At 39.1% G+C, this 15,256-nt stretch overlaps 4 protein-coding genes across 6 annotated transcripts in view; all 4 read right to left on the bottom strand.

Moving 5' to 3' along the window:
- LOC306852915 (protocadherin Fat 4-like) overlaps positions 1–15,256 on the bottom strand; it is a gene marked incomplete at its 3' end in the record, with an annotated part of 273,486 nt that overhangs the window by 111,565 nt on the left and 146,665 nt on the right. The gene's annotated exons all lie outside the window — the stretch shown is intronic.
- LOC306853487 (protocadherin alpha-3-like) overlaps positions 1–15,256 on the bottom strand; it is a 126,928-nt gene that overhangs the window by 33,073 nt on the left and 78,599 nt on the right. The gene's annotated exons all lie outside the window — the stretch shown is intronic.
- Positions 1–15,256, bottom strand: part of LOC306853481 (protocadherin alpha-C2-like) — a gene marked incomplete at its 5' end in the record, with an annotated part of 79,460 nt that overhangs the window by 36,040 nt on the left and 28,164 nt on the right. The window contains one exon of one of the 3 annotated variants that reach the window (XM_079390933.1): positions 12,095–14,473. The exons of 1 other annotated variant lie outside the window; for it this stretch is intronic. In XM_079390933.1, the coding sequence (XP_079247059.1) occupies positions 12,095–14,473 (2,379 nt within the window). Of the gene's footprint in view, positions 1–57; positions 2,568–12,094; positions 14,474–15,256 lie in introns of those variants that run through there. One more of the 3 variants, XM_079390935.1, reaches the window with a different exon arrangement.
- Positions 4,044–6,446, bottom strand: LOC306852879 (protocadherin alpha-5-like; the record flags this gene model as incomplete). Its single annotated transcript, XM_079389999.1, has 1 exon — positions 4,044–6,446. The coding sequence occupies one exon, from the start codon at positions 6,444–6,446 to the stop codon at positions 4,044–4,046; it is 2,403 nt and encodes an 800-aa protein (XP_079246125.1).

Genomic DNA, 15,256 nt, shown 5'->3' with positions numbered 1-15,256 from the left:
ATTTGACTGTTGTTTCTGAAAAATGAAAAAAAAAATGCTTTATATGTTATGTCTTACCTTTTCTTTATTAGGAAGTGTTTGTGTTCTTGTAAAAGTGTCTCCTCCATTAATACTGATCAGTTCTGCATCTGCAGGCGGAAATGGCGCAGGGAAAACCACTACGTCACTCTTCAGTGTGTCGGAGCTAAAACACACGTCATACTGCTGAGCAGATTTGGAGTAAGACCAGCTCCCGTCAGGGTGAGTGGTGATCATCGGGGCGCTGTACCTGCTCAAACTGCTGTCTGTCCTGTGGCATTTTACAGCTATCAAACTGATGAGACTCAGGAAGAAGATGACGGACACGCACACAATGGCGATCAGCAAATACAGATTTAAATCCGAGAAACTCTCCTCCTTTATCGGCGCGTGTCTGAATGGAGTCTTGACATCACCTGCGCTTTCAACAACCACAACATCAATAGACACAGTCGCTGACAGTGAGGGCTCTCCGTTATCACAAACCAAAATGACCAGCGGGTGAGTTTTCAGGTCATTGTCACTCAATCTCCTCTTAGTCCTGATCTCCCCGCTGCTGGTTCCGATTCGGAACAGATTGTTTCCTTTGGGTTCAGAGATGTGGTAAGACAGCAGCGCATTGTACCCAGAATCTGCATCTACAGCCCTGATCTTGGCCACAAAGTAGCCCGCATCAGCAGAATAGGGAATGTTCTCTGTGTTAACGGAACCGAGCTCGGAATAGGGCGCGAGAATCCCGGGACTGTTGTCATTCTCATCCAGGATAAATACATTGACAGTCACGTTACTGCTGAGAGGAGGAACACCAGAGTCTGTGGCCTGAACTTTGAACTCAAACGTTTTTGTCTCCTCATAGTTAAACGACTGTAAACTGTGTATGTCTCCACTATCAGTGTTTATGTTGATCATGGATGTTACTGGACCGCTTTTCGAGCTTTCTAGTAAAGAATATGTTATCCGAGCATGATCACCTACATCAGGATCAAAAGCAGATACTGTATGAATAACAGCTCCAATCTGACTGTTCTCTTTCACATAAACATTAATGACGGGCTCTGGAAAGCGCGGCGCGTTGTCATTCACATCAGAAACGTGTACAGTAATGACACTGGTGCTAGAGAGAGGCGGAGTCCCTTCATCAGTAGCTGTGATAGTCACGTTATACTCAGACGCGCGCTCTCTGTCTAGAGGTCCATTAACAACTAAAGTATAATAATTCTTGTACGAGTTCTGAACTTTAAAAGGAGCAGAGCCCTGAATGGTTAAGGTTACCTGTCCGTTTTTACCAGCATCACTATCACTTACAGTTATCATTCCAACCATTGTCTCAATCGGAGCATCTTCTTTAACAGTGTTCACTAAAGACGTCACAGATATCTCTGGTATGTTGTCATTGACATCCACAACCTCGACCAGTACTTTACAGTGTGCTGCTTTTGGGTTATAACCTCTATCTTTTGCTTGTACTCTGAGTTCGATTGCATTCCTCTGCTCGTAATCCACATCTTTTGTTACAGTAATTTCACCTGTTTCTGAGTTTATTGAAAACGCATCAACATTTTTGTCATTGTTGTGATTTACTACTGAATAAATGATTTGACCGTTCACACCCTCATCTAAATCAATTGCTTTAACAGTTATAACGTGAGTACCACGTGCCGTATTTTCTGTTACTTTGGATTTATACAAAGACTTACTGAAAACAGGAATATTATCATTAACATCCATAACGTTAACTATAATTTCTGTTGTACCAGATTTTGGAGGTTTTCCTCCGTCTACAGCGATCAGTGTAAGATCAATTACGGCTTGTTTTTCTCGATCTAAAGCTTTCTGCAATACTAATTCAGCAGACACACTCTGATCTCCACCGCCCTGTACATCCAGAGAGAAGTGTTCATTTGGGCTCAGCTTGTAGCTCTTTACCGAATTACTTCCCACATCTGCGTCAAACGCGCTCTGCAATGGAAATCTCTCTCCTGGAATAGCTGATTCGCTGACATTCAAATATGTTACTGATGTCTGAAATGCTGGTGCATTGTCATTAATGTCAACAACGTTTATTTCAAATCGGTAAATATTCAACGGTGAGCTAATCATGGCTTCTAAAGGCAGAGAACATTTAATATTCTGCTCGCAAATCTCTTCTCGATCAATTCTCTCTCTGACATGGAGAATTCCAGTTTTAGTATTAACATCGAAATACCTCTTGTTCGGTCCTGGAACAATATGAAACCCTCGAACCTCAAGGTCCTGAACATTCAGATTAAAATCCTTCACCAAATTCCCAACTGTAGTGCCTGTGTTTGCTTCCTCCGACACTGAATACACCAGCTGTCCGCCCGCTATATTCCAAAGCCAACACAGAAAGTACACAGAAATCCAAACCCGAAATATTGATTGCCCTTTGGATGCCATTGTCTCTAAATCTTCCGAATTTGCCAAAATCATAAAAATCCGACAGCATAGTAGCTGAGGATATGTTCAAACGAAACCACGCACTACAGTAGCTTCTACACACAATGGCGAATTCTGAACAAAGCCTCTCTGCTCCGGAAGCTACAAAATGAGGCGGAGCTGAGTGGAGTCAGGAATATTCTCCTGTAAACTGAAAGACTAGTGACATCGTGCGGACATCTGCAAACTCCACTTTTTCTAAATAAAATATTTTTTATATCTTTAAGCCTTCGGTTATAGCAGCATAAAATTAAAATACATTTCATAATGCTTAGAATGAAGTAAGTGTCCAGATCATGCAGGCTATAATCAGAAGAGTGGCATTAAACTCACACTTAACAAGCCAATTTAATAACTGGAAAAAAGTACAAGACAGGTTAAGAGGACCTGAAACGGACATATATTACTTCCAGTGCAGGGTTTGAAACTTTTTTTGTTGTGGTTTTTTGTCAGCCAAACACCTTTGCCTTAAAATATTTACTTGAAGTACCCCCTGTGATTTTAAGTATTTATTTCAATAATTTAATGGCACATTTTCTCATATCTATTTCAAAAATATTTATTTTTTAACAGTTTTAAAGTTTTTATCAGAATTAGTTTACATAAATATTGTTATTAGAGATATAAAATGGCATGAATATTTCATCACGATTATATAGCAACCAAAACGATCAGCGTTATCAATATTATCACTGTATTGTTAAACTGTGCTGGGATTGATCAAGACGTACTCATACACACAGAAATTAAATTGAAAACCAGATTTAACAACAACAAATATATATATATATATATATATAGGTTAGGTGACTTACAGCCTATCTGCTAACATGTATCACGTTAAAATAAAGTTTTGACAAAAAAAATGGTTTTATAAAATCATAAACCTCATTTCAGCCTTTAAATAATTTTTTTTTTCAAGAAAAGGATGAGTCAAAATGATACATTATAGTGACTATCTACTTCATAAACAATTCTACATAGGCTACTTTATTATAGCGTTTAAATTTTTAGAAGGCACCTTAGTTTGTTTTTCATCAACCAATTAAGATTTACAACAAAATGTTGATCCAGGTTTCGCATTGATCTGAACAAAAACAGCAGACAGGCTGAATAAAAGCTAAATCCAATGTCTGACAGCAGGTGCTTATGGAACAGCAGAATTAGAGCTGTTTTCACTGTAACCTCTGTAAACAAAGCAGCGCTGCGATCATAAACTACTTTATTACACATTTCAACTTTATATTTTATATTTCAATATTATTTTTGTTTAAATTTTATGATTTAACCCTATGTTAATTAACAGTTTTTCGTCAACTCACCAATCCCCTGAATTAACAGTAGATAAGAACATATGCCTTTTCAGCACCATGGACAGAGTATGTTGGTGCAAAAGAAGATAATATTGCTGCTTAAACCTTTGTGCAACGACAATAGATTAATTTAGGGAGAAATAATGTAAAATTGATTCTTATTTTCCCTAAAACCTGATATAAAATCACCTGAACTAGCAATAAAGAGCATGAAAATTCTAAGTAGAAACACCAGCTCTAATTCAAGCGTTTTCCTCACGTGTAATACAAAACTCTTACCTTTTCTTTATTAGGAAGTGTTTGTGTGCTGGTAAAAGTGTCTCCTCCATTAATACTGATCAGTTCTGCATCTGCAGGCGGAAATGGCGCAGGGAAAACCACTACGTCACTCTTCAGTGTGTCGGAGCTAAAACACACGTCATACTGCTGAGCAGATTTGGAGTAAGACCAGCTCCCGTCAGGGTGAGTGGTGATCATCGGGGCGCTGTACCTGCTCAAACTGCTGTCTGTCCTGTGGCATTTTACAGCTATCAAACTGATGAGACTCAGGAAAAAGATGACGGACACGCACACAATGGCGATCAGCAAATACAGATTTAAATCCGAGAAACTCTCCTCCTTTATCGGCGCGTGTCTGAATGGAGTCTTGACATCACCTGCGCTTTCAACAACCACAACATCAATACACACAGTCGCTGACAGTGAGGGCTCTCCGTTATCACAAACCAAAATGACCAGCGGGTGAGTTTTCAGGTCATTGTCACTCATTCTCCTCTTAGTCCTGATCTCCCCGCTGCTGGTTCCGATTCGGAACAGATTGTTTCCTTTGGGTTCAGAGATGTGGTAAGACAGCAGCGCATTGTACCCAGAATCTGCATCTACAGCCCTGATCTTGGCCACAAAGTAGCCCGCATCAGCAGAATAGGGAATGTTCTCCGTGTTAACGGAACCGAGCTCGGAATAGGGCGCGAGAATCCCGGGACTGTTGTCATTCTCATCCAGGATAAAAACATTGACAGTCACGTTACTGCTGAGCGGAGGAACACCAGAGTCTGTGGCTTGAACTTTGAACTCAAATGTTTTTGTCTCCTCATAGTTAAACGACTGTAAACTGTGTATATCTCCACTATCAGAGTTTATGTTGATCATGGATGTTACTGGGCCGCTTTTCGAGCTTTCTAGTAAAGAATATGTTATCCGAGCATGATCACCTACATCAGGATCAAAAGCAGATACTGTATGAATAACAGCTCCAATCTGACTGTTCTCTTTCACATAAACATTAATGATGGGCTCTGGAAAGCGCGGCGCGTTGTCATTCACATCAGAAACGTGTACAGTAATGACACTGGTGCTAGAGAGAGGCGGAGTCCCTTCATCAGTAGCTGTGATAGTCACGTTATACTCAGACGCGCGCTCTCTGTCTAGAGGTCCATTAACAACTAAAGTATAATAATTCTTGTACGAGTTCTGAACTTTAAAAGGAGCAGAGCCCTGAATGGTTAAGGTTACCTGTCCGTTTTTACCAGCATCACTATCACTTACAGTTATCATTGCAACCATTGTCTCAATCGGAGCATCTTCTTTAACAGTGTTCACTAAAGACGTCACAGATATCTCTGGTATGTTGTCATTGACATCCACAACCTCGACCAGTACTTTACAGTGTGCTCCTCTCGGGTTATTACTTTTATCTTTTGCTTGTACTCGAAGTTCAATTGCATTCTTCTGTTCATAGTCTATATCATTGTTTACAGTAATTTCACCCGTTTCTGGATTTATCAAAAATGCATCTACATTTTTATCATTGTTGTGCTTGACAATTGCATACATTATTTCACCGTTTACGCCCTCATCTAAATCAACAGCTTGAACCGTTATCACATGAGTACCAGGCGCTGCATTCTCAGTAATTTTAGTTTTATAAAAAGACTTACTGAAAACAGGAATATTATCATTAACATCCATAACGTTAACTATAATTTCTGTTGTACCAGATTTTGGAGGTTTTCCTCCGTCTACAGCGGTAAGTGTAAGACAAATTACGGCTTGTTTTTCTCGATCTAAAGCTTTCTGCAAAACTAATTCAGCAGACACGCTCTGATCTCCACCGCCCTGTACATCCAGAGAGAAGTGTTCATTTGGGCTCAGCTTGTAGCCCTTTAAGGAGTTACTTCCCACATCTGCGTCAAACGCGCTCTGCAATGGAAACCTCTCTCCTGAAATAGTTGATTCGGTAATATTCAGATGTGTTACTGATGTCTGAAATGCTGGTGCATTGTCATTAATGTCAACAACATTTATTTCAAATCGGTAAATATTCAACGGTGAGCTAATCATGGCTTCTAAAGGCAGAGAACATCTAATATTCTGCTCGCAAATCTCTTCTCGATCAATTCTCTCTCTGACATGGAGAATTCCAGTTTTAGTATTAACATCGAAATACCTCTTGTTCGGTCCTGGAACAATATGAAACCCTCGAACCTCAAGGTCCTGAACATTCAGATTAAAATCCTTCACCAAATTCCCAACTGTAGTGCCTGTGTTTGCTTCCTCCGACACTGAATACACCAGCTGTCCGCCCGCTATATTCCAAAGCCAACACAGAAAGTACACAGAAATCCAAACCCGAAATATTGATTGCCCTTTGGATGTCATTGTCTCTAAATCTTCCGAATTTGCCAAAATCATAAAAATCCGACAGCATAGTAGCTGAGGATATGTTCAAACGAAACCACGCACTACAGTAGCTTCTACACACAATGGCGAATTCTGAACAAAGCCTCTCTGCTCCGGAAGCTACAAAATGAGGCGGAGCTGAGTGGAGTCAGGAATATTCTCCTGTAAACTGAAAGACTAGTGACATCGTGCGGACATCTGCAAACTCCACCGTTTCTAAATAAAATATTTTGATATCTTTAAGCCTTCGGTTATAGCAGCATAAAATTAAAATACATTTCATAATGCTTAGAATGAAGTAAGTGTCCAGATCATACAGGCTATAATCAGAAGAGTGGCATTAAACTCACACTTAACAAGCCAATTTAATAACTAGAAAAAAAGTACAGGACAGGTTAAGAGGACCTGAAACTGACTTGTAGTACTTCTTTTAGTGCAGGGTTCGTAAAACTTTTTTGTTTGTTTGTTTGATTGTCTGTTTTGATTTGTTTTTTGGTCAGACAAACACCTTTGGCTTAAATTATTTACTTAAAGTCACAGGGGGTATTTTAAGCAAATATTTCAATAATTTAATGGCACTTTTTTTTTTTGCATGTCTGTTTCAAAAACATTTATTTTTTAACAGTTTTAAAGTTTTATCAGAATTAGCTTACACAAATATTCTTATTAGAGACATAAAATGGCATGAAAATTTCATCACGATTATATAGCAACCAAAATGATCAGCGTTATCAATATTATCACAGTATTGTTAAACTGTGCTGGAAATGTTCAAGAAGTACTCAGACACACAGAGAGAAATTAAGTTGAAAACCAACAGATTTTTAACAAATCAAAAATATTGGTTGGGTGACTTACAGCATAACATATCTAGTAACATGTATCACATGTTTAAGTAAAGTTTTGACAAAAGTTTTATTAATTGATAAACCTCACATTTCAGGCTTTAATAAAAAAAAATTTCAAGAAAAAGACAAGTCAAAATGATACATTATCGAAATGTTATATGTTTCATTAACAATTCTACATATAGGCTACTTTATTATTATAGCATTAACATTTTTAGAAGGCACATTAGTTTTTCCATCTACCAACTAAGATTTACAACAAAATTTTGGTACAGGTTTCGCATTGGTCTGAACAAAACATCAGACAGACTGAATAAAAGCTTAAATCCACTGTCTGGCAGCAGGTGCTTATGGAACAGCGAAAATAGAACTATTTCCACGGTAACCTCTGTAAACAAGCAGCGCTTGCGATCATAATAATACTTTATTACACATTTCAGCCTTATATTTTATATTAATTTTTTTATTTTTTTTTATTTTATAATTTACTTCTAATTGTATTAATTAATAGCTTTTCATCAACTCACGAACCCCCTGAAGGAACAGTAGATAAGAACATATGCGTTTTCAGCACCGTGGGCAGAGTATGTTGGTGCAAAAGAAGATATTGCAGTTAAAACCTTCGTGCAACGAGAGTAGATTTAGGGAGAAATAAGGTGAAACTGATTCTTATTTCCCCTCAAACCTGATATAAAATCACCCGAGCTAGCAATACAGAGCATGAAAATTCAAAGTAGAAACACCAGCTCTAATTCAAGCTTTTTTCTCACGTGTAATACAAAACTCTTACCTTTTCTTTATTAGGAAGTGTTTGTGTGCTGGTAAAAGTGTCTCCTCCATTAATACTGATCAGTTCTGCATCTGCAGGCGGAAATGGCGCAGGGAAAACCACTACGTCACTCTTAAGTGTGTCGGAGCTAAAACACACGTCATACTGCTGAGCAGATTTGGAGTAAGACCAGCTCCCGTCAGGGTGAGTGGTGATCATCGGGGCGCTGTACCTGCTCAAACTGCTGTCTGTCCTGTGGCATTTTACAGCTATCAAACTGATGAGACTCAGGAAGAAGATGACGGACACGCACACAATGGCGATCAGCAAATACAGATTTAAATCCGAGAAACTCTCCTCCTTTATCGGCGCGTGTCTGAATGGAGTCTTGACATCACCTGCGCTTTCAACAACCACAACATCAATAGACACAGTCGCTGACAGTGAGGGCTCTCCGTTATCACAAACCAAAATGACCAGCGGGTGAGTTTTCAGGTCATTGTCACTCAATCTCCTCTTAGTCCTGATCTCCCCGCTGCTGGTTCCGATTCGGAACAGATTGTTTCCTTTGGGTTCAGAGATGTGGTAAGACAGCAGCGCATTGTACCCAGAATCTGCATCTACAGCCCTGATCTTGGCCACAAAGTAGCCCGCATCAGCAGAATAGGGAATGTTCTCCGTGTTAACGGAACCGAGCTCGGAATAGGGCGCGAGAATCCCGGGACTGTTGTCATTCTCATCCAGGATAAAAACATTGACAGTCACGTTACTGCTGAGCGGAGGAACACCAGAGTCTGTGGCCTGAACTTTGAACTCAAATGTTTTTGTCTCCTCATAGTTAAACGACTGTAAACTATGTATGTCTCCACTATCAGAGTTTATGTTGATCATGGATGTTACTGGGCCGCTTTTCGAGCTTAAAGAATATGTTATCCGAGCATTATCACCTACATCAGGATCAAAAGCAGATACTGTATGAATAACAGCTCCAATCTGACTGTTCTCTTTCACATAAACATTAATGATGGGCTCTGGAAAGCGCGGCGCGTTGTCATTCACATCAGAAACGTGTACAGTAATGACACTGGTGCTAGAGAGAGGCGGAGTCCCTTCATCAGTAGCTGTGATAGTCACGTTATACTCAGACGCGCGCTCTCTGTCTAGAGGTCCATTAACAACTAAAGTATAATAATTCTTGTACGAGTTCTGAACTTTAAAAGGAGCAGAGCCCTGAATGGTTAAGGTTATCTGTCCGTTTTTACCAGCATCACTATCACTTACAGTTATCATTCCAACCATTGTCTCAATCGGAGCATCTTCTTTAACAGTGTTCACTAAAGACGTCACAGATATCTCTGGTATGTTGTCATTGACATCCACAACCTCGACCAGTACTTTACAGTGTGCAGCCCTCGGGTTATAACCTCTATCTTTTGCTTGTATTCGGAGTTCTATTGCATTACTCTGCTCATAATCAACGTCTTTTTGCACAGTAATTTCACCTGTTTCAGGATTTATCGAAAATGCATTTACATTTTTGTCATTGTCGTGGTTGACAACTGCATAAATTATTTCACCGTTCACACCCTCATCTAAATCAACAGCTTGAACAGTTATAACGTGAGTACCAGGCGCAGTATTCTCATTGATTCGAGCTTTGTACAAAGACTTACTGAAAACGGGAATATTATCGTTAATATCCACAACATTAACAACAATCTGCATTGTACCGGATTTAGGTGGTTTTCCTCCGTCTACAGCGGTCAGTCTTAATTGGATAACAGGCTGTTTCTCTCGATCTAAAGCTTTCTGTAGCACCAATTCAGCTGATACACTCTGCTCTCCTCCGCTTTGAACATCCAGAGAAAAGTGATCATTGGGACTCAGTTTGTAGTCCTTTACCGAATTAACTCCAACATCAGCATCAAAAGCTCTGTTTAACGGAAACCTCTCCCCCGGAAAAGCTGATTCACTGACATTCAAATTTGTTATTGATGTCCGAAATGCTGGGGAATTATCATTAATGTCAATAACATTTATTTCAAATCGGTAAATATTCAACGGTGAGCTAATCATGGCTTCTAAAGGCAGGGAACATTTAATGTTCTGCTCGCAAATCTCTTCTCGATCAATTCTCTCTCTGACATGGAGAATTCCAGTTTTAGTATTAACATCGAAATACCTCTTGTTCGGTCCTGGAACAATATGAAACCCTCGAACCTCAAGGTCCTGAACATTCAGATTAAAATCCTTCACCAAATTCCCAACTGTAGTGCCTGTGTTTGCTTCCTCCGACACTGAATACACCAGCTGTCCGCCCGCTATATTCCAAAGCCAACACAGAAAGTACACAGAAATCCAAACCCGAAATATTGATTGCCCTTTGGATGCCATTGTCTCTAAATCTTCCGAATTTGCCAAAATCATAAAAATCCGACAGCATAGTAGCTGAGGATATGTTCAAACGAAACCACGCACTACAGTAGCTTCTACACACAATGGCGAATTCTGAACAAAGCCTCTCTGCTCCGGAAGCTACAAAATGAGGCGGAGCTGAGTGGAGTCAGGAATATTCTCCTGTAAACTGAAAGACTAGTGACATCGTGCGGACATCTGCAAACTCCACCGTTTCTAAATAAAATATTTTGATAGGATTAATATTTCGGTTATATGAGCATAAAATTAAAATATATTTGATAATGCCTAGAATGAAGGAAGTGTCCACATACTGGCTATTTAATCATAATAGTGGTATTGAATTCACACACTTAACAAGCCAATTTAATAACTGAAAATAAGATAAAAAGTACAAGACAGGTTAAGAAGACCTGAAACGGCCTTATATTGTTTCTTTTGCAGGGGTTGTCAAACTTTTTTGCCAGCCGAACGCCTTTGGCTTAAATTATTTATTTAAAGAAGCCCCTGTGATTTTAAGTAAATATTTCAATAACTTAAAGGCGCATTTTTTTGCATGTCTATTTCAAAAATATTTATTTTTTTAACCGCTTTAATTTTTTTATCAGAATTAGTTTACATAGCTACATTAGAGACATAAAATGGCATGAAAATTTCATCACGATTATAGTAACCAAAATGATCAGAGTTATCAATATTATCACTGTATTGTTAAAATGTGCTGGAATGTTCAAGTACTCATGGACACAGAAATTTAGTTGAAAACCAACAGATATTCAACAAATAAAAATATTTTGGTTTGGTGACTTGCAGCATAGCGTTATCTGCTAAAATGTATCACGTGTTCAAATAAAACTTTGACAAAAAAGGTTTTATAAAATGGTAAATCTCACATTTCAGGCTTAAACCTTTTCTTTTTTTTCAAGAAAATTATGAGTCAAAATTATATATTATAGGGATTTTATCTGCTTCATAAAGAATCCTACATACTCTATTATTATAGTGTTGAAATGTTTAGAGTGCACATTAGTTTGTTTTTCATCTACCAATTAAGAGTTACAACAACAACAAAAAACTTTTAGTCCAAAACAACAAAACAAAACATCAGACAGACTGAATAAAAGCTTAAAATCCACTATTTGACAGCAGGTGCTTATGGAACAGCATAAATAGAGCTGTTTTCACGGCAACCTCTGTAAACAAAGCAGCGCCTCATTGACGCTGCTTTATACACATTCCAACCCTATATTTTTTATTTCAAAATCATTTGTTTATTTAAATTGTATTTAAATAATTATATATTTTTTAATTAATAGCTGTTCATCAACTCAAGAACCCCCTGAAAGAAAAGTAGATTAGAACAGATGCGTTTTCAGCACCATGGACAGAGTATGTAAGTGCAAAAGAAAATAATGCAGTTTAAACCTTCGCGCAACTAGAGTAGATTAATTTAGGGAGAAATAAGGTAAAACTGATTTATATTTCCTATCAAACCTGATATAAAATCACCTGAATCAGCAATATAGAACACGAAAAATTCAAAGTAGAAACAGAAGCTCTAATTAAAGCGCTTTCGTGTAATATAAATCTCTTACCTTTTCTTTATTAGGAAGTGTTTGTGTGCTGGTAAAAGTGTCTCCTCCATTAATACTGATCAGTTCTGCATCTGTAGGCGGAAATGGCGCAGGGAAAACCACTACGTCACTCTTAAGTGTGTCGGAGCTAAAACACACGTCATACTGCTGAGCAGATTTGGAGTAAGACCAGCTCCCGTCAGGGTGAGTGGTGATCATCGGGGCGCTGTACCTGCTCAAACTGCTGTCTGTCCTGTGGCATTTTACAGCTATCAAACTGATGAGACTCATGAAGAAGATGACGGACACGCACACAATGGCGATCAGCAAATACAGATTTAAATCCGAGAAACTCTCCTCCTTTATCGGCGCGTGTCTGAATGGAGTCTTGACATCACCTGCGCTTTCAACAACCACAACATCAATAGACACAGTCGCTGACAGTGAGGGCTCTCCGTTATCACAAACCAAAATGACCAGCGGGTGAGTTTTCAGGTCATTGTCACTCATTCTCCTCTTAGTCCTGATCTCCCCGCTGCTGGTTCCGATTCGGAACAGATTGTTTCCTTTGGGTTCAGAGATGTGGTAAGACAGCAGCGCATTGTACCCAGAATCTGCATCTACAGCCCTGATCTTGGCCACAAAGTAGCCCGCATCAGCAGAATAGGGAATGTTCTCCGTGTTAACGGAACCGAGCTCGGAATAGGGCGCGAGAATCCCGGGACTGTTGTCATTCTCATCCAGGATAAAAACATTGACAGTCACGTTACTGCTGAGAGGAGGAACACCAGAGTCTGTGGCCTGAACTTTAAACTCAAACGTTTTTGTCTCTTCATAGTTAAACGACTGTAAACTGTGTATATCTCCACTATCAGAGTTTATGTTGATCATGGATGTTACTGGGCCGCTTTTCGAGCTTTCTAGTAAAGAATATGTTATCCGAGCATGATCACCTACATCAGGATCAAAAGCAGATACAGTATGAATAACAGCTCCAATCTGACTGTTCTCTTTCACATAAACATTAATGACGGGCTCTGGAAAGCGCGGCGCGTTGTCATTCACATCAGAAACGTGTACAGTAATGACACTGGTGCTAGAGAGAGGCGGAGTCCCTTCATCAGTAGCTGTGATAGTCACGTTATACTCAGACGCGCGCTCTCTGTCTAGAGGTCCATCCACCACTAGAGAATAATAATTATTGTACGAGTTCTGAACTTTAAAAGGAGCAGAGCCCTGAATGGTTAAGGTTACCTGTCCGTTTTTACCAGCATCACTATCACTTACAGTTATCATTGCAACCATTGTCTCAATCGGAGCATCTTCTTTTACATTGTTAACCAACGATGTTACGGATATTTTTGGAACATTATCGTTAATGTCAACAATTTCCAGTAGCACTTTACAAAGAGCAGCTCTAGGTTTATGCCCTTGATCTTTTGCCTGCACGCGGAGCTCCACAGCATTTTTTCTTTCGTAATCTACATCACCTTTCACAGTAATCTCGCCAGTTTCAGGATTTATTGAAAATGAATCGACATTTTTATCGTTATCGTGGTTAACTAAACCATAAACAATCTGACCATTTACACCGTCATCTGGGTCGCTGGCCTGAACTGTAAGAACAGAAGTACCGGGTGGCGAGTTTTCATTTACGCGAGCTTTATACAGCGATTTACTGAAAACAGGAATGTTGTCGTTGACATCTTCAACATTTACGATTAATTGCATTGTTCCTGATCTTGGAGGTTTTCCTCCATCTACGGCGATGAGTGTGAGCTGAACTAATGGCTGTTTTTCTCGATCTAAAGCTTTCTGCAGCACTAATTCAGCAGACACACTCTGATCTCCTCCTCTCTGAACATCCAGAGAAAAGTGTTCATTCGGACTCAGTTTGTAGCTATTTACAGAATTACTGCCCACATCTGCGTCAAACGCGCTCGGCAGAGCGAACTGCTCCCCTGGAAAAGCTGATTCTGAAATATTTAGTGTTGTCTTTGAGATACGAAATAATGGTGGATTATCGTTAATATCTTGAACGTTTATCTCAAATCTATATATATTCAAAGGCGAGTTAACAATTGCTTCTAGAGGTAAAGAACACTTCACATTCTGTTCGCATAGCTCCTCTCGGTCTATTCTCTCCTTAACTTGAAGAACACCGGTCTTTAAATTCAAATCGAAATACCTTCGGTTGGATTCCGAGACGATTTGAAATCCACGTCTTTCAATGTCCTGTAAATTCAAGTTAAAATCCTTAGCTAAATTTCCAACTGTCGTGCCTGGATTTGCCTCCTCCGTTATGGAATATACAATCTGCCCATCTGTAAAAATCCCATAGCGAAGAAAGACACTGAAAAATATCCACACGTTCAAAATATGACCCTCTGTTAAAGCCATTTTTACCAAAGCATTGCCGTGTATATTAAATCACCGAAATTTTCCCGCATGACTGTAAAACGTTTTCTGCTAAATCCAAGAGTGGACTGTTTCCGAGAACAATGGCGCACGACTAACAAAGCCCTTGTCCAGGAAGACAGAATAAGATAAATAGGAGGAGCCTCATCTTGTCAGGAATGCTCAAACAACAGGCAGATACTGACATCGCGCGGTCAAAACTGAGCATCACGTCAAGAAAGCAAAACATTGTTTTCAACCAACCAACTAAAACAGATAGATAGACAGACAGACAGACAGACAGACAGACAGACAGACAGACAGACAGACAGACAGACAGATAGATAGATAGATAGATAGATAGATAGATAGATAGATAGATAGATAGATAGATAGATAGATAGATAGATAGATAGACAGACAGACACACAGACAGACAGACAGACAGACAGACAGACAGACAGACTAAGACAGACAGACAGACAGACAGACAGACAGACAGACAGATAGACAGATAGATAGATAGATAGATAGATAGATAGATAGATAGATAGATAGATAGATAGATAGATAGATAGATAGATAGATAGAAAAAACTATTTGATATATTTTTTTCAAGTTCCAAACTATTTCAGATGAATGGCAAATAAACTAAATGTTCAAAATATCAGTGAAAGAATTACTCAAACAGCACAAAGAGACACAAAAAGCAGAACAACGGACAGGAAGCGAAGGCAAATTTATGTAGACGAAAAGGGGCTTTTAAAAAAATCAGCTAAATGTATC

Source organism: Barbus barbus (assembly GCF_936440315.1).
Source record: "Barbus barbus genome assembly, chromosome: 33".
In the NCBI taxonomy this organism is placed as follows: Eukaryota; Metazoa; Chordata; class Actinopteri; order Cypriniformes; family Cyprinidae; genus Barbus; species Barbus barbus.
The sequence above is the reverse complement of the archived record's forward strand: the minus strand, read 5'-3'. Positions and strand labels throughout refer to the sequence as shown.